Here is an 18,720-nt window from a genome sequence, read left to right on the forward strand (position 1 = left end):
GGATTGATGGAAATGTTAATATCACTATTTGATCCTAAACAGGTGGTACTTTTTTTTTTTTTTTCCCTGGTAAATGGTTAGTGAAATAATTGCTAAATGAACTGGGAGGTGGGGGAATATGTCCTGGATATCTTCCAGATATTGCTGGGCACTTTCTCCTTTTAAAGAATTCTGTATTGCAGTTTGTGCCAAAGAATGGCCTAAGCAAGTAAGTAGAGGGAGATTTTTTTTTAAATGATTATTGATTGCTAGAACATGAAAGAATTGGTGAAACTATTAAAATATTTAGTATTGGAATATTATAAGCAGCATGCTGTTTTGGATTTTGGTGGAAGCAGAGGGAGGATGAATTGAGTAGGACTGAAAAAATGAGCAGACAGCAAATGTTGAATGCATAATGCGTAAAGCAGGCTACTTTGACCAGGTACCTTCATAGCTTGCAGCTAAACATGGTGATGTGCATTATTCATAATTTACAACTTAGTGGCCTGATGTTGCCTGAAAATGTAAAGTGACTTTTAAAATTTGATTTCACAGAGCTAAATGAAAGGCCCGTTCAAAATGCATAAAGCAGTAAGGATGTGTAGCTGGAAATCAATGAGCTTCCTTTCACTGCAATAAATTTATAATGTTGGGTTTTTTTTGTAACTAAGTACCACCTTGAGAGAATAATAGTCATTTCCTGCTGTCATTATGTCTGGGATCCACCTCACCTAAAAGGGACCCTGTAACACAGGTGTTTGGGCTCTTTGTCATTGACACTAAAAAAGTACAACTGTACTGCTAAGGACAAGTTCATTTCCGGTGTGCTCAGGTGGCTTTTTTGGGGTAGGAAGAATTGCTCTCTGGAGCTGCAGTATTTCCTCATCGATTATACAAAGAACCTGATTGTCAAGAGCAACAGGGACAGGGGACCGCCACCCACTGCAGCTGCTTCCCAGATCCCAGGTGTTGCTACAAGTTGTATTCCACCAGTACACACATTTCCTTTCCCTCACTACCTTACAGTGTGGCATCTGTGGTAGCAAATGGCCTGGAGGCACAGTCTTGCCTTCATTGTGGCAGCTTCCATATCAATGTCCCACTTGTGTGCCTCATCCTCTTCCTTTGAGCTTCACCCTGGGATCACTTCTTTCCTTCCCTGGTGTGAGTTCTCATTCTATGATGCTCAGGGAGAGTAGATAGGTCTTCTGGCTCTCCTTTCTAATGTCTTTCACATTTGACCATGTTGACGACCTTTTTCAGTCCAGTGTATGAGGCTTTTGTTATGGTCATGTAACGCACAGCTATTCTGGGGGAGTCATGGAGCCCCCATGGATCAGAACAGTACTAGTGTGAAGCGGGGAAAGCAGCCAAGCTTCTGGGAGATGGATGCAGCTGCAGGGCTGTGGGGCACGAGCCGACAAGTTTGCCTAGTGCTTGTCTGAAGTATGGCAGCAGGGCCATGCTCGATGGCTGAAAAATGCCTTCCAAGTTCTGTGGAAAATTTGTGTGGCCTCATAGGCCTTGTAACCACATTCAAGTCCGACACGACTGCTGGCTACAGATGATGTCATCTGTGTGGTGCACTCATTCCTGAATGCTTCCTCTGTCAGCTCCTATTTGCTGTGCCGTGAATGACTGCTGGTTTGCTTCTATACCCAGCAGACTGAGATTTTAATTTATTGTGTTTAAATTTTTTAGTAGGGATGTCACAGAACTGCACTGAATCAACATCTCTGTAAGACCCAAGAGTTCCTGCTTTTGTGGATGTTGTACTTCTCCTGGTCCTGCAAGACTGGAGTGTCATCAGGCTCTAAATCTCAGCAGATTTCATATGCACAGTGTTTCACTTGAATAAACTGTCAGATTTTATTTTGAGGTAGACTGATCAAAGCTAAGATGAGTTTGGAATAATGATCTTATTTACAAATACTTGAGTAAGAAGCATTTCATGTTACTGAGGCACACTCCAGTGAAAATGCTGAGTGACATAAATGTTCCATTGTCTAAATGCCTGCAAGAAAAAAACTCCATGAAAACACTTAGCAGGTTTTAATCAGATGCTTTTACTCATGGGCTGACAGCAGACAGGCTTGCTCTCCTCAGCTAACCTTGGGCAGTGTAGTAACACTGGTGGGCTCTCTGCCTTTTCTCCGGTTGGTCAAAAATATCCCTGCTCCAAGGTACGCCTTTTTTTGCTGGGAGGATTGATGAAGTTTGGTCTTTATCAGGTAGAATCCATCAGTTACTTTAGTAAGACACATACATAAGCATAGGCACGTTTCCATTTTTCTGTTTGTGCATGAGGATGAAAGCAAGTATCTTGCTGCAAGGGTGGCTGATAAATACATCCTTCCACAGCCTCAGCCAAACTGTGGAGGCCTGAGACTAGTCTGGGTGCAAGAGCATTTGTCTGAAGTTTCTAAATCCTTTATAGGTGTATTTTCGGAGCACTAAACTAATATCATTATTACATTCCATCTAATGTCTTTTTAATGTTACTCTGTTGCCTCCAATGAAATGCACTTGGCAGGGATCTCTTTCATTAAAAGATGATGTATGTTTGGATGTGCCTATGTACAGGGATAGATGAAGTGGAAAATATGGGAGGTTTTCTGCTGGAACTGACACACAGGGTGTGATGGCTGGCACAGGCTTGGGTGGTGGTCATTGGGGATGCTTTTGGTTTAATGAAGCTGGAGAACATTGAGTGTGTTCAAATATATTTGCACTTGAGATTTATTGTAGATAGCATTGCATCAGATGAAAAATGTTCAGTACAGAAAAACAGATGTCTTTTTTTTCCTTATCTTCTCTGTATCTCTTATTTAGCATTTTGTTATGAACTCAGTTACTGCAAGGTTGGTTATGACAAATGCTAAAAAAAAATAAATTAGTACTTCTGTCTGCCATTGTTCTTTATGTGCTTTCTGACAATATTATAAAATTGTAGGATCATAGAATTGTTTGGGTTGAAAGGGACCTTCAAAGATCATCTAGTCCAACCCCTCTGCAACGAGCAGGGACATCTTCAATGAGATCAGGTTGCCCAGAACCACATCCAGGCTGGCCTTGAATGCCTTGAGGGTTGGTGCATCCACCACCTCTTTGGGAAACCTGTGCCAGTGTTTTACCCTCCCTCATTGTAAAATATTTCTTCCTCACTTCCAGCCTGAATCTCCCCTCAAACAGTTAATAAAATAGATAATCTAAGTGAGCATTGCTTCCTGGTGGCATAGGTCTGTTAGAGGCAATGAGAGTATGTTGGGCAAAAACCTACTCAGCAAGTTCCAGGGCAGGTGAACTTGGCCTTTCCCTTCTGACTTTCAAAACCAGTCAGCATTGAAGGATTCAGTCATTGTGTCCTCCATCACCTGAGTGACAGCACTGCTGTGGTGGTGCATATATCCTGTGCTTTCCCCAGGAAAACATCATGCATTTAATATCTCTGGTGTAAGCCTCACTACTGGATAGTTACTTTTGACAAATCATATTAAACGATGTTAGACAAATTGCTTTTGTAAAGATGCTTTGTACTTCAATTTGTGGCTGAAAAGCAGGTATTACCCTAGGTGGGAAAAAAATGGGGATTTATTTTTTAGTATCCCAGTGAAGCAGAGACCAAACTGAGCAGTGACGCATCTGGAAGGAGGTGGGATTGAGCAGCTGCCCACTCACAAGTAGCCTGTTTGTACAAAGCACTGCCTGGAGGTACCAGGACCTGGGCTCAGGCTCAGATCTGAGCCAGGTTGGCTGAACTGCCCACCTATAATGGTTTTCTGTTCTACACTCAGTTACTGCTTTTTATTTTGCTCTAGTAATTATTTACTGGGCACAAAGGGAAAAGGGCTAGTCTGTAGGTTGAGTACAAGAGCATTTGTCTGGGATATGGTGTGTTTCTTGTAAAAGTGGAGTTTGTGCAGTTTAATGGATTATTATTTGTTCTGAAGTGAGTGAAGATCTGTGTTTCAGGGCCTCTTGAGTTAAAATAGGTGCATTTGTCCAAGGAACAAAAATATTTGATTTCAGTGATTGGCTTTTTGATACAGAAACACTGTTTTTTTTCTGAAGACTTGCTGGTGAGCTGTAATTTACAGTATTTGCTGCAGGTGTGGATTTAATTGACGTGCTGATGAGACGAATCCTTACGATCAGCAAAGCAGCAGCTCTGGGAGCTAATAATTGAACAAGAACATCTGCTTTTTATAGAAGGAAGACTTTCAGTCTGGAAGTCAGTGTGGAAGGAAATGCTTGCTGTTGACTCCTCCAAATTACCCAAGAACTCTGTTAGGGTAGCACAGATGGGCTTTGACCAGCCTCAGTGCCTCACAGCAGGAGGCTAGGGATAAGCCCATATGAAGTCAGAACCCAAGACTTAAGTCTGTATCATGCAGTGTCCAACAAACCCTCAGTACCTTGTGTTTTGTATGATAGGTCTGTTAATGAACGTTTTGGTTTCAGTATGTGGTACACAGATGTACATAGCACCACCTGACATTTGAAAGGCCATGGGATGAAATAGCTACCTTGCAAAATTTACATTAGAAATTATCCTTGGCAGACATAAGAAAACTATATCCCAAGTTCCCTTCTTCTACCTCTTCTATTTTGTGGTATTTTTCCCTCAAATATAAAAATACACTAAAGATGGATTCTCAGCTGCCATCCAGAGAGATGGATGAATGTTTTCTGTAGCTTTAAAACTAATGTAATAATTGTCAGCTGCCCTGTGGGTATGGCTGGAATATCCACTGATTTTGCAAACTGTTTTGACAGTGTTGTTTGCTGGACAATTTCTTAGCATAATAATTTTTCTGCTGCTAATTAAAAACATCTTTGTAACCCTAGTCTTTGTTTTCTTCTTCCAGCAAAGAGCTCCAGGGAAGGTTTTGCATGATGCTGTTTGCAACCACCTGAACCTTGTTGAAGGCGACTATTTTGGCCTTGAATTTCCAGATCATAAAAAGATGATGGTATGTAAAAGGATTAATTTTTCAGCTGGTTTCCATCTACATACACACTGTATTATTCTCTCATTTTGCTCCTTACTTACAAGGTATGTTTAATCCTCAATCTCGACATGAAAAAAGGACTTTAAAAAAAATATTCTTGCCTGCTAATGTTGAAAAAGTGTTTTTAAAACCTGATTACTCCTGTCAGATTTCATTTCTGTTGAAAGTAACAGCCAATTCAGACACAAGTTGGAAAAGCATTTTATCATAATCAGTTGCTGTAGAAAAGCCAAAGGCTAGACTGTTGCAGCATCTCAACTCTGATTTTACAGTCCCGCTTAATTTAGAGTGTGGAAATAATCTTTTCCACAGACAGAGAAGTTGCCATGATTGTGACACAGTTGCCTGAAAACCACCATGGGGCAAGGAAATGGATAGATAAAATATAATAAGGTTAAAAAAAGGATGGCAAAATCAAAAACCACAAATAAACTGATGAAAGACCTGTTTGGTGAATTGAAAGGTGTTCTGGTCCTGACACAACTCTGAGAAGAGCTGCCAGAAACATTCAGGCATTACACTAACACTTCTAGGGTGGAAAGAATATCAGGTAGCAGAGAAAGCCAAAGGCTAATGACTTCTCACCCTCTAATGACATTTTTTCCTGAAGTTTATTTTACTTTAGACTTACTGTGTGACCCAGCGGCATGTGTGCTAGTCATCTAGATTGCTAGACCAGTACCTTCGGGTGTGTACTGAATTTCTTGCTTGTTAGTGAATTCTGCATCAGTATCCTGGCTGACAGAAAAGAAATTACTTTGGGGAATTAAAAAAATATTTAAAAAAATAATCTATTTTCTATCCATGTACATAAATTTCTGCAAGAAGCAGTATTTCTTAACAAAAGGAAAAAAAAGAGGATTTATCTGCTGCCACAGTAATCAGTTGCCATGCCTTAGTACAGGCTTACATAGACGCTAAAACCGAAAACTCATGGTCAGAATGTTTTAGGCTAACTATAATTAAAGAAGACATTGTAAAAACATGGGCATCGATCTTTAGAAGTGATCTGCTTCACAGTTTGCTCCTGGATTTACATGAAACACATTTTACTAGAAAGTTTCACATTCTGCCAGATATCCTTGGCTAATGCTTTAGGTAACTTGAGAGCTTAATGTACAGTGCAACTGTACAGTACTGTTGCAACAGAGGGCCCATGTAGCCATGTTAATAATGACATCCTGACATTCCTGACGGATGAATGGATGTAAAGCCAAAACAAATCCTCAAGTCTCTTGTATATACAGTTCCTTTTTAGTTTTCTAGCGAACAGAGAAGGTTGTTTGATCAACCTTCTATACTTCACAGGTCATTTACGTTTCAAATAGATGACCCTCTGTTTTGCTCAGAAACCTGAAGTAAACTAACAATTTTAAGTCTTGTGAAAACAAAATGGTTTATTTGCTTCAGGCAGAACACAGGAGAGACTGAGGTGCTGCCAGTGCCTGATGCCTTCGCAGTGGCAAGGACTGGCTAGAAATAGGTCTAGACAATCACAGTGGGTCAGCCATAGCTCTGATGAAGCCTTCAGGCTATTGCCAGTTTGACCTGAAGGAAAATGCCTCCATCTATAGAGCATGGTAAAATTCACCTAGCCCCTACTGTTGCAAAAGGAAATACAGCCAAGTATCTGAGAGTGGCGGTCCGTCTTCCTGCTGTAGGTTCCAATCTTTGCTTCTGAAAAAGACTGCCCACATCTTGCCCGCATCGAGTCAGCTATGCCCCAAGACTGGTGAGAGAGATTCAGTGGAAGTAGTGCTGTTAACCCCCTAAAAGCAACTCAGAAATTCCGCAGCAGATCTGGTTATGAATCATTTGCAGAGCTATCCCCACAGAGGAGCCTCCAGCCTCGGAGCGAGGCAAACCCCGCGTGCAGGAGCCTCAGTTCTGAGTGGCGAGGGCCCCCCACGGGAACCCCGAGCCCCCGCCAGGCCTTGCCCAGGAGCCGCAGCCCCGCGGAGGCGAGCAGGGACCCACAGGGGGCGGAGCCAGGAGGGACGGCCCCGCCCCGAGCGGGGAGGGCGGGAGCAGCGCGTGGGCGTGGCGCGACGGTTGGTGCCGGCAGCGCGAGCGGGCAGTGGGCGGGAGCGGGGGTGCTCGCCTCAGGGCTGGGGCCAGGTTCCGGAGCTCTGCTCTGGCTGCCCCGGCGGTGGCAGCGTCGGCACCGGGCAGAGCCGGTGAGAGGGGAGGCTGCAGCGGAGAGCTCGGGATGCAGAGTGCCTGCACCGGTCTCGTGGGGCGAGGGTGCACCATGGGCAGGGCTGCACTCGGTGGGCCCTGGTGGAGGCCCTCCTGCAGCAGGGGCTGAGCTGCGGGCACTGTCAGTAGCTGAAAGGTGTCAGGGGAACTGAGAGGGAGCTGAACTGCTTGCTTCAGGCCCACTGTGCAGGGAATATAAGTGTACACCATAGCGCATACAGAAGAGGAGGAGGGCATTAATCCAGGAAGCTGGGAGCTAGTAACAAAAGAAAACACAAAGAAGGAGGAAGAGGTGATTGTCCTGCTTTAATCAGCACTGATGCAGGCTCACCTTGAGTACTGGGTGTAGTTCTAGGCCCCTCCATTGAACAAGGTACATGAAGTTCCTTGAATGCATCCAGAGGAGGGGAGCAAATTTGTTGAGAGGACTGGAAGGCATGCCCTGTGAGGAGCGGCTGAGGACACCGGGTTTGTCTACTTCAGAGAAAAGGAGGCTGAGGGGGGACCTCATGGCTCTCTACAGCTCTTCCTGAGGAGGGGAACTGGAGAGGGAGGTGCTGATCTCTTCTTGCTGGGATCCACTGATAGGATGTGTGGGGATGGTTCAGAGCTGTGCCTGGGGTGGTTTAGACTAGATATTAGGAAGCATTTCTTTACCTAGAGGGTGGCCCAACACTGGAACAGGCTTCCTAGAGAGGTGACCAATGCCCTATGCCCATCAGTGTTTCAGAGGCATTTGGACAGCACCCTTAATAATGTGCTTTACCTTTTGGCCAGCCCTGAAGTGGTCGAGCAGTTGGACTTGATCATTGTAGGTCCCTTCCAACTTCCATTCTTTTTCTCCCTACTTCTTTCCATAACAGTACATGCTGAGGAAATACTGGATGACATTTCTTCCCACTAGGAAAATGGACTGAACAGGCATCATGTCCCATCATAGGCATTGGTTCTATCACTCTGTGGGAAGGAGGCCTGTGCCTTCTGCTGGGGGTGAGAGATGTCGATTGTCTCTGGATCATTTGGGCATCTGAACAGAGTTGTGAAAAACACGTGTGAGCTGGTTTGTGAAACTCTTCTGTGTTCATCCAGTTTATTTGGGTTTCCATGGGATAGCAAAGGACCACATCTCTGACATCGGCGAAGCTCAAAGATCCATCCCTCAGCCAGAAGCAGGACGTGCTCCTGAGCTGAGTGGTTGCAAATCTTGTTCATGCGGGCAAGACCTGCTCATTTCCTTGTGATTTCCACCCACTCCCATCCCCACCCCTCCCCCAAATACTGGTTTGTAAAAACGCCTGAGTTGTTTCTTCCGGAGAAACAGAACAAAACACAAGAGCCTGAGAACAGCACTCCATCAGGAGTCCATCTGGCCCAGTACTCTTGCTCCTGTGGCATCCCGTACGTGTCTAAAGGAGAGTAGATGAGGAGAGCAGGCAAGAAAACCACTGTAAAGAAACTCAGTATATTGTCAATATAACTATTAAGTACGTATTTGTTTATTCAGTGATGGGTGTGTGGAGAATCACTCCTCCTAACACACGCACTCACTATCCAGCTTGTCACAAATTTATGTTAGTAGATATACCTATTCATAAGATTTCTGAGAAAAGGAGGGGTCCTTTTTGGAACTCTGCCACTCCTCCTTGAGCATGCATGCTGGCCTCTGGTGGTGGTTGACGGTGGTCGTGAGGAGGAAGGCTCAAAGTCTTCAGCTAGGTTGAACTTTTTACCTTTTTTCTTGAAGTATGCGCAGTACTTTCATGGCAGTTTCCCAAACCACCAAAGCAGTCCTAACTGGTATACATCTTTAGCACACAAGCAGTCCCTATTGGCTTAGGCCTAGACAAGCAGTAACAAAGTTGCTTAATTAATTAGCTGACCTTGCAATTTCATGTTTTTTCTTTTTCTTAAAGCTTCCTTGTTTTAGTATATAGCTTCTTTGTCTTAGTGAATTTCTACTATCACAGGTCTACTTCTGTCTCAGGGTCCAGAGGGTTTACATAGGCCTCAGTGCCTGGGACTGGCCTCCCTTGGGACCTGCACTGTAGATAGCCCCTCAGACCTGAGTCAGAGCTTGTCATGCAGAACTGTATGCATAACATAGCATAGCTGTTCTGAGCTATGCTGTTCCATTCCGTTCCTTTCCATCCCGTTCCGTTCCTTTCCACCCTGTTCCATTCCATTCCATTCCATTCCATTCCATTCCATTCCATTCCATTCCATTCCATTCCATTCCATTCCATTCCATTCCATTCCCTGCACTCACAATAAGTTGTATAATGATGAGACCATTATTCACCTGAAATGGCAAGGGGTTTTCAGCACCAAAACCACTTTCAAAGACACAAATCAGAAAGGTTACAGGTGGAAAGAGTATTTTATTTATTTATAAGTAAAGTTAGTTGGATTACGTTAGTTTAGGTTAGTTTAGTTTACTGAATTTTAGCCTAGTTTAGTTTAGATTATATTTTGTTTTCCTAAATCTGTCAGAGCAGTGCTGTGGTGGTGCGTGAGCCGTGCAAGAACCCAGCCAGAATGGGCTGGGGAAGATCTGACAAGGGGTGGTGCTCAATGCCACAGAGAACAGGCAACAATCCTGGGGCCACGCTGGGACCACCCTGGGAGTCCAGAACTCTGCGTCCCCCCAGATGCGGGGCACGAGGGCCAGCTGTTTGGAGCACGAGCCGCTGCCTTTGGGCCACAATAACCCAAAGGAGCCCCATGAAGGGGCTGTGCTCGGCTGCAGGGGAAGGCAAAAAACCCCGGGGACACTTGCTAGTCCACCTGCGGGCAAAAAAGCTCTTCCCCTCCCAGCTGCAGGACACGAGGGCCACCTTCATGGAGCATGAGCACCAGGCGATAACCAAGCCGGAATGTACTGTGGAGCCCTGGCAAGTGGTCATGCTCGGTGCTCAGAGGAAGGCAAAAAACCCCTGGGGACCAGTGCCAATCTGCCCCAGGGGAAAATTCCTTCCTGACCCCATTGCTGGCGATCGGCTATTCCCTGAGCACCTGAGCAAGACCTGCTCCTGGTTCACGGGCTGGTTACGGCTCTTGGGGAACACTGGCACTGCCTTTTCTGCCTCCACGTGGAGCCATCTCAGGGGCTTCCAACAACAGCAAAGTGACCCTGGCCTGATCAACCCTGGGGGCAAGAACCCTTCCTGTGCCTGGCAGTGGGAGCTATAAAGCACTGCAGGAGGGCACTGGGCCATCTGTGGACCCTATTCCTTATGGCTGCTGCCACTATCTCCCCAGAAGATGAGGACGGCAGTCCCCCTGCAGACTGAAGCAGGATTTCCATCCATCCGATGAGCTGCGAGTGTGGCCCCTCCAGGAGCTGGAATTGCAGCAGAGAACCTCCCGCACCTTCGGGCAGTCTTCCCCCCTCTGCCCCTCCAAGTAATTCCACGGGTGTCTCAAGGGATTCCTCTCGGGTGCCTTCAGGCTTCCAGCTCTGTCCTGGTGGCAGCGCCGGGTACTCTGGCAGTGGGACCCGGGAGGATGCTGCCTTATACTGCCCCAGAGCATTGTGATGCTGCGTTGGTGGGTGGTGGCACTGTGACACGGGGATGACGGGGCCTCCACTGCCCTGCCCACCGCAGCCCTGCTGCTGCTGCCCCTTTGCCCAGCATCCCTTGGAGAAAGGCCTTTGGGCTGCTGGCCCTGAGGCAGTGCCTGTGCCCAGGAGGCCTAGGGGGATGTCCCTGGCCATGGCAGCCACACACTGGGCACCGCTGCTGGGTGTCCCTGTAAATTAATCTGTGTGTTCAGACTGTATCAATAAAGCGTTTATACCACATATGGTCGTTTGACTGTGGTGATCCCAGAGGTGAAAGAAAGGAGTTTTGGTTCCCTCTGCATGAACTTTGCAGAAACATAGAGAGCATACAGGATTTCCTCGCCATTCCTTATCAGTACACCAAGTGGCATTTGCTACTGTGCTGTTTATGGTGAGGTTTTCTTCCTGGAAAAAAAAGAAGCCTTCTTGGAAAGAAGAATAATTTAAGAAATCTTTTCTGCTTTTGTTACACAGGGTGTTTAGATACTTCCTTGTGTTTATTACCATTCATGTGTCTAGTTTGGGGGTTTACCCCACCCAGGGAAGGGCTGTGAGAATGAAGGCCTTAGGCCCACTGTAGGAGAGGATCATGTTTGAGATCATCTTAAGAACGTGAATGTGCACAAGGCCATGGGACCTGATGAAATTCATCCATGGATCCTGAAGGTCCTGCAAATGAAGTTGCTAAGCCACTGTCCATCATATTTGAAAAATCATGGCAGTCAGGTGAAGTTCCTGATGACTGGAAAAAGGGAAATATAACCCCCATTTTCAAGAAAGGGAATATGGAAGAGCTAGGGAACTATAGACCAGTCAGTCTCACCCCTGTGCCTGGCAAAAATCTGGGGCAGATTCTCCTGGAAAGCATGCTAAAGCACATGAAGAACAGCAAGGTGGTTGCTCGTCCTGTATCTGAATGGGGCCTACAAGGGTGCTGGAGAGGGACTCTTCATTAGGGACTGTAGTGATAGAACAAGGGGTAACAGGTTCAAACTTAAACAGGGGACGTTTAGGTTAGATATAAGGAAGAAGTTCTTTACTCTGAGGGTGGTGAGACACTGGAATGAGCTGCCCAAGGAAGTTGTGAATGCTCCATCCCTGGCACTGTTCAAGGCCAGGTTGGATGGGGTGGGTGACATGGTTTAGTGTGAGGTGTCCCTGCCCATGGCAGGGGGTTTGGAACAGGATGATCTTAAGGTCCTTTCCAACCCTAACTATTCTGTGATTCTGTGAATCGTTGTTTCCATGCAAAGCAGCACTGAGAGTAATATTTACACTTAAATTATAGTAATGAGTTTATATCATGCAGTTGAGGTGAATGTGCCTGTGGGATTTAAAACTTTCTGAGCTTCATAATGGCCATAATGTAGAAGTCAAGCATTGTGCAAATTAAAAAAAAATGCAGTTAATGGTGTGTCTGAGAAATAAACCAGGCATGTATGTTTTACATTCATATCATCTAAAGAGAATGAGTTGCTTTTCCAATGCAGAGTGCAATGTAAAAAGAAAAATAAATATTTAGAGCATATTTGTTTGGATGTAATCATATGTACCTGAAGTCATATATTTACAGTTCAGCTGTGTTTGTTTCAACGTGCAAGGCTCCAGAGCTCGTATCTGATGTATTGATGTCAGTTGGCAGCTGTATGCATTCAAGTGTGCTGTGTTTGTGGCAGAGAAAATCTGCATGGGAGATGAACGTGGAGGGTCTGAGGGCTGCACTTCCTGTTGGGACAAGGAGAAATGAGGCATTGTGGCCAAGCCTGGGTTTTCATGGGGTTTCATCACATGATGTTTGCTCAGTTCTCCAGCTGCTGACATCCAGTCACTATGAGGGCATGCCAGACTTTGTTTAAAAAAATAATCTAGCCTTTGTAGTTCCGCAGAAAATGGAAAACATGAATCTTAATTGAATCCTCACATTATTTTTAATTTCCAGTTTATATATTGGTCTCAGATTGGCTATGTTTAGATACAGTGTGGGAGTTACACATGTGTGAGTTTTGATTGCTCAGGTTTGGTGACAGTGGTAAGGTCTTTGTTTCACCCTCCCTCTCTCCCTCCACACACGGCCAGCAAGTCAAGGGAGGTGATTCTGCCCCTCTCCTCTGCTCTTCTGAGACGCCATCTGGAGTACCGTGTCCAACTGAAGTCAGTACAGGAAAGATATGGACCTGTTGGAGAAGGTCCAGAGGAGGCCCACAAAAATGATCAGAGGGCTCTAGCGCTTCTCCTGTGAGGGAAGGCTGAGAGAGTTGTGGTTGTTCAGCCTATAGAAGACAAGACTGTTGCAATAGGATGAGGGCTAATGGTTTTAAAATAACAGAGGGGAGATTCAGGAGGGATGTGAGGAAGAAATGTTTTATAATGGGGGTGGTAAAACACTGTCACAGGTTGGCCAGAGAGGTGGTGGATGAACTGTCCCTGGAGACATTCAAGACCAGGCTGGATGTGGTTCTGGGCAACCTGATCCCATGGAAGGTGTTTGCATTGAAGGTGCTCATTGCAGGGTGGTTGGACTAGAAGACCTTTGAAGGTTCCTTCCAACCCATACTATCCTATGATTCTGTGATTCTGTTTCTGGTATCCAGCAGTCTGGTCAAAGATGTTGTTACTTGCTTGTAGGATGATTGAGAAAGTGAAAGGAATGACTTGTGTCATTTGTGTGCTCATGCTATATCATAAACTCCCTTTGGAGAGAGACATTTTTATTTTTAGGTGCCAGGTAAAATACATTATTCCCATATTCTTGTAAACTGATTGTTTAATATTCAAGATTAATTTTTTTTCTCCCACTAAACTTGGCAAAGTCCCTGACCCTTGTTGCAGATTATGTACATGTCAACTTTCAGAACTTTCAGTTTTAAGTTACTGAAATGGCAGAAAGTGTCAGAACCAGTTTGATGTTTGATAAGCACAGTGTTCTCATTCTTGGATAACTAAGTTTCTTTAACCCTTCAGAAGGAAAAAAAAAAAAAAATACCTGCAGAGGCTGAGAAACATAAAAAGAATTCCATTGAGAAACATGGGTGTGAAAGGGCAGTAATGTGAGGTCTTTGCTAATTCAAAGCACTTATATTAGTAATGATGAAAATAGCAAACATTGGAACAGTGATAATAGCAATACAGGCCTGTTCCTGCCTGGTTTTGCAGGTGATTTTCTATAGTGAATATTTTGAATATGTTTCAGGCTCTGCATAATCTAAAATTACTAAAGGTCTAAGATGTATTCATTTCCATACATATTCTTTTTCTAGAGGAAGACTTGGTTAATTTGGTTTTTAATGACTTTAACCTTTGTGGCAATGGTAGGATGTTCCTTCACAAACTCCAGATGTCTCCAAAGGAGGCTCTGTGCAATTTAGTGAGATAACAAAATATAAAGCTTGAGCAATAGGTAGTTACCAGCTGAGGATTCTGAACTGTCATAGTTCTCCAGGTTCTACAAATCTAGCTTTTACCTTCTGCACAATTGTCCCTTGGCTTTCCGTAACATTTTCCTCAGCTCCTTCAGAACAGGGGTTTAGGCTCTGAAAAGTGTATTTCTACCCACAGCTGCTCTTTTGAAAGCTGAAGAAGAAACCCACATGCCACCCTGAAAAATGTTTTTTTAAGAAATGGATGAAAGTAAACTATGTGCAGAAATTACACTGCCCCCCAGTAGAAAGCTTATGCCTGAGCTTCCTGGGTTTATAGAAAAGACATCCCAAAAGTGAGCTTCTTCCCACCCACACTTCACACTGTTGTGAGCCTCACACCCTCGACCTGAGAGAACATTCCTCCCCCAGGTGATGGTGGTAAGACTCCTTTATCTTTATTGGGCTAAGCAAAGGAGCTCCACCTTTATGCTTAAGCCTCACAGTGGGATTCCTCTTGGCCACCCAAAACCAGGATGTTGCCACCTTCTTGTTTATCCATTTGTCCAGTGTTCTTAGCTCAAAAGCAAGCACCAGCCCCTTTCACTTGCCTTTCTCAAGATTATTTCAGTTGTTCTTTCCACAAAATTAGTTTCTTGTTTATCCATTTGTCCAGTGTTCTTAGCTCAAAAGCAAGCACCAACCCCTTTCACTTGCCTTTCTCAAGATTGTTTCAGTTTTCTTTCCACAAAATTAGTTTGGTTCCCAGTGTCTGAGATGTGTGAGAGAGAGATTTCCTCACTGTTCCCCAGCTTTCCGTATCTGTGCTGCTTCAAAAGGTGTGCCACAGTGACAGCTCCTTAACAGTGCTGTTTCCTGAGTGTCTTCCACAGTTCTGGGGAGAATACCCACTATGTATAATTAGGAAGGTCGTCGTAATAATGATGACCACACTGGAAAAAAATAAATAAGTAATTGGTAATCTAAGCAGTGCAATGAAAAATGTTCCTCTGTGAGTGGTAGTTTGTTCAGAGATGATAACGCCACCTTCTTTTGTTTTCAGGTGTGGCTTGATCTTTTGAAGCCTGTTACAAAACAGATTAGAAGTAAGTATTTCCTTGCTGTTATTTACTTTTGTCATTCTGTGAATACTTGAATAAATTAGGACTCTGACAATTGGGATCTTCTCAACTTTCTTCACTAAATGTATTTATTTATTTTTTATTTCTAGTCTGTCCTTAAAATATGTACTGGATGTGCTGTGAAATTGTGCCACATGAACACATGAACATATGAAGTGGGAGGCTGAGGTTTAGCCAGTCAGTTTAAGAGGTAGTGGTGGCAATGGAGGAAACTATTTTGTAGAGAAAAAAGAGTGCAATAAAAGAAGTATTTGAGGAAGCATACACTGTCAACAGCTAGCAGTAATAAAGATAAAAGAAAAGGAACAGGAAGGCATTATTACTGGGAAGGAGCTAGCAAATGTATCACAACAGTGAGGGACATTGCTGCTGAACTTGGAACTAGCTTCATCTATTGAGCTTTGCCATTGAGATTAAGGTTTCATAGGTGTCTCTCTGGTCATAATTGTCTGAGTGTATCATCTGGAGCCTCTCCTTTTCACAAAAGAGAGATCTATTGGTTCTTCTGTCTGTGGTCATACTTGTAAGAGTCGTACTTGTAAGAACAAATGTACTGCTGTTAAAACAGGAATTGTAATTTGCTAGTGGACTTGAAAAATAGGTTGTATTTTAGCTCTCTCCTGTTCTGAAGCAAGGGAAATAGACACATGTATTTTATTGGATCAACTGATGTAATTACTAAAACCAGAGTCCATTTTGGCAGAGTATCCCACAACCGAGGTATTATTTTATGTGTGTAAATTTTATTTTGCAGTCTCTAAATAACCTGAATAACAAAGAAAGGAGGTTAGCATGTATGTATGCGCTGCAGGTTCCGAGAATCGTCCTTTGTACATCATTCTGTGTAATAAAATTTGGTCAGCACATTACTGATGTTAACTAACTTCCTTTGACATTTCCCATAGGACCGAAGCATGTTGTTGTAAAATTTGTGGTAAAATTCTTCCCACCTGACCACGCTCAGCTGCAGGAGGAACTGACAAGGTTGGTAGCTACATGGCTATTTTTTCTTACTAAATCTCTAGTGCACACAGGGGTGAACATGGAATTTGAAATGGCTGGGTGAGGATCGACTGGAAGAGGATCAATGGCTGCCTTTTAGTATTAGCTTCAAGTTCAGACCTTGAGGTCCCTTCCAACCTGCTACTGTAGGTATATGAAGGATCTATTAAGGTTCTTCCTTGTGAACAGGACCTTCCTTTATGGTGAGAAACATTGTTCTGATGCAGTATTTCTTCACTGCAACTTTTCAACTCCTTTTCTGTTCTGCAGTATTACTAGTTTAATTACAATTTTCCATTCTGATTCAGTATTTTCACTATTTTCACTCTGATTTCCATATGACTTGTTTTATAAAGAACAAGCCCACCTTTGTGTTGTTCTGTGTTTGTCTCTGTCTTGCTTTATTTTGGTAATAAAGCAATGGAATGGAAAAAAAGAAATTATTGATATCTCTTGCTGGCCTGAACAGAGAAAAGTGAAAGAGTGGGGTAGGAACAGGGAATATTTACTTGAAAGACTAAGTAAAAGCAATAACATGGATGAATGAAAACTCACAATGTGATTGATGTTGGTAATGAAACATTTCTGTTTCCAAATAGATAATCTGCATAACAGTTGCTTAGTATGTGAACTGTAAATTGATTTTTGTTGATCTCTTTCTGCACCTGGAGATGTGTCTCTGAATCCTAATGACTTTTTTGGTTAGATCTTAAATGTGCATAGTAGGGAACTTGAATATATGTACACAGCAGTGTGTAGGATGTGAAAGCATATTCACAGGGAACAGCTTCATCACTTGAAGAAGCAGAGAATACAACACTTTTGTGCTATATTCTTCTACTAGTATGCTGAGTGGAATTAAGCAAATTTAAATTCCTGTTGAAGCTTAAAGAAATTTAAATGTTGAAATAATGTCACAGACCTGTGTTGTCCCTGCACTTTAACTGTTAATGTAGAATTGTCCTACGTGGCTGAAATGGTTTGGAGGCAGTGTTAAAAATGGCTGATGCACAGGCCGTGCAGGTAATGGAACCACAGAAGTACCAGAGCTAGCTAGAGTTGTTTAATCAAGACCTTGCTCCTTGTTTCCAGGTGAGTGCAAAGGTGGTAGAGTTCTTGTATTCTGCAAGAACTAACTGATGACTCTAAATCACTAGTTTATCTGGCATTTCTTCTTAGTTACAATCAGCTCCATTATCTAGTGCTACTTGCTGTGCGGTTGCTGAGCACTTAATAGCTGTCACATTTGCTTCTAGTCCTATGTCATTGGTGTGGTTCCAAGGGAGGGAAGGAGAGAGAAAAAGATATCTTGGTTCTGCAAAGCAGCCACCATGTAAGACTGTAATGGCTGTAATATAGTAGCTGTTATGCTTTACTTACCCTCTAAACTTGGGAAATGCAGATCACTTCTGTAGATTCCAAGAAGTGAAAGGAACATGGAGTCAAAAAAGCAGCTGGGGTTGAAATACTTTCCCCTCTTTCCCTTATGCTTTGCGTAACCCTTTGTTCCCTTTGGTTTCGCAGGTACCTATTTGCATTGCAAGTGAAGCAGGACCTGGCACAGGGAAGGCTAACATGTAATGATACCAGCACTGCCCTCTTAATCTCACACATAGTACAGTGTAAGTTCCCTTTTCTCTTCTTTCCAGGACGATAAACAGGATGGTTGGTTGGATGTGCTGTTAGTAGCTGCTCTAGGGACAGGTTTAAGCCATATGGACCATTGACTGAGTTTCTGTATAACGGCATTCAAATACAGATAATTTACTCTTTCAAATAAAGAAGAGCTCCTGGGCACGACTTGCATTTTTAAGGCACTGCACTTGATAGTCTGCCTAGGATCATTTAAAAAGCAAACTTTGCAGGCAGTGGCAAACGGGTTGAATTCTTCTAAATTCCTGTTTAATTATACTTTGTATCATGTCAGCAGAGCAGTCAAATTCCTGGAAATCTGTGTATGCTGTCTAGAGAATGTAGTAAACAAACATGCTTAGAATGCCAGACTGAATCACAGTCCTAAGAGGAAACTGATAGGGAAGTAAAAACCAACAGATTTTAAGTTTTTTTTTTTCTTTAATTGCTAAGTATGCACAATAACACTGTTCAGTGGAATTGTACATTAACTTTATTAACCAAATCAAAACTTGTTTTAGCTTTCAGATCACTTGAAAGGCAATGTATGTTTTTCATTTCAAGTTTTTATGGTTACTCATCTTGATTATAATGTTAGTAAAAAACGCTTAGTAGCTTGCATAATGGTCATAATAGACCATTGTTTTGAATGGTCATTGTGTAATTCAGTATTGCGTATTTCCGTTGAAATGCTGTTGTGTGGAAATTACAGTCGACAGAGATGTTTGTCATACTGTGAGTGTTATGGCAGTTTCTCATCAATTGCTGTTGGCAAGGCAGGTAATGCATAGTTTTCTATTTGCCGTGGTCATCGTTGCCTAGTGTGACTGAGT

General features: G+C 43.4%; 1 protein-coding gene across 8 annotated transcripts in view; it reads left to right on the top strand.

Moving 5' to 3' along the window:
- The window catches only part of FARP1 (FERM, ARH/RhoGEF and pleckstrin domain protein 1), a 220,006-nt gene that overhangs the window by 138,716 nt on the left and 62,570 nt on the right, over positions 1–18,720 (top strand). For all 8 annotated transcript variants that reach the window (XR_009965964.1, XM_062624632.1, XM_062624631.1 and 5 more), the window contains 4 exons: positions 4,851–4,955; positions 15,175–15,217; positions 16,159–16,237; positions 17,780–17,877. Coding sequence is in view for 7 of the 8 variants with exons in the window: in XM_062624632.1 (XP_062480616.1) it covers positions 4,851–4,955; positions 15,175–15,217; positions 16,159–16,237; positions 17,780–17,877 (325 nt within the window). In the remaining variant the exon portion in view is untranslated. The remainder of the gene's footprint in view (positions 1–4,850; positions 4,956–15,174; positions 15,218–16,158; positions 16,238–17,779; positions 17,878–18,720) is intronic.

The sequence above is a fragment of the Pezoporus occidentalis genome, unplaced genomic scaffold, assembly GCF_034315485.1.
Source record: "Pezoporus occidentalis ecotype Australia unplaced genomic scaffold, CSIRO_AGI_Poc_V1 ctg27, whole genome shotgun sequence".
Taxonomy (NCBI): domain Eukaryota; kingdom Metazoa; phylum Chordata; class Aves; order Psittaciformes; family Psittacidae; genus Pezoporus; species Pezoporus occidentalis.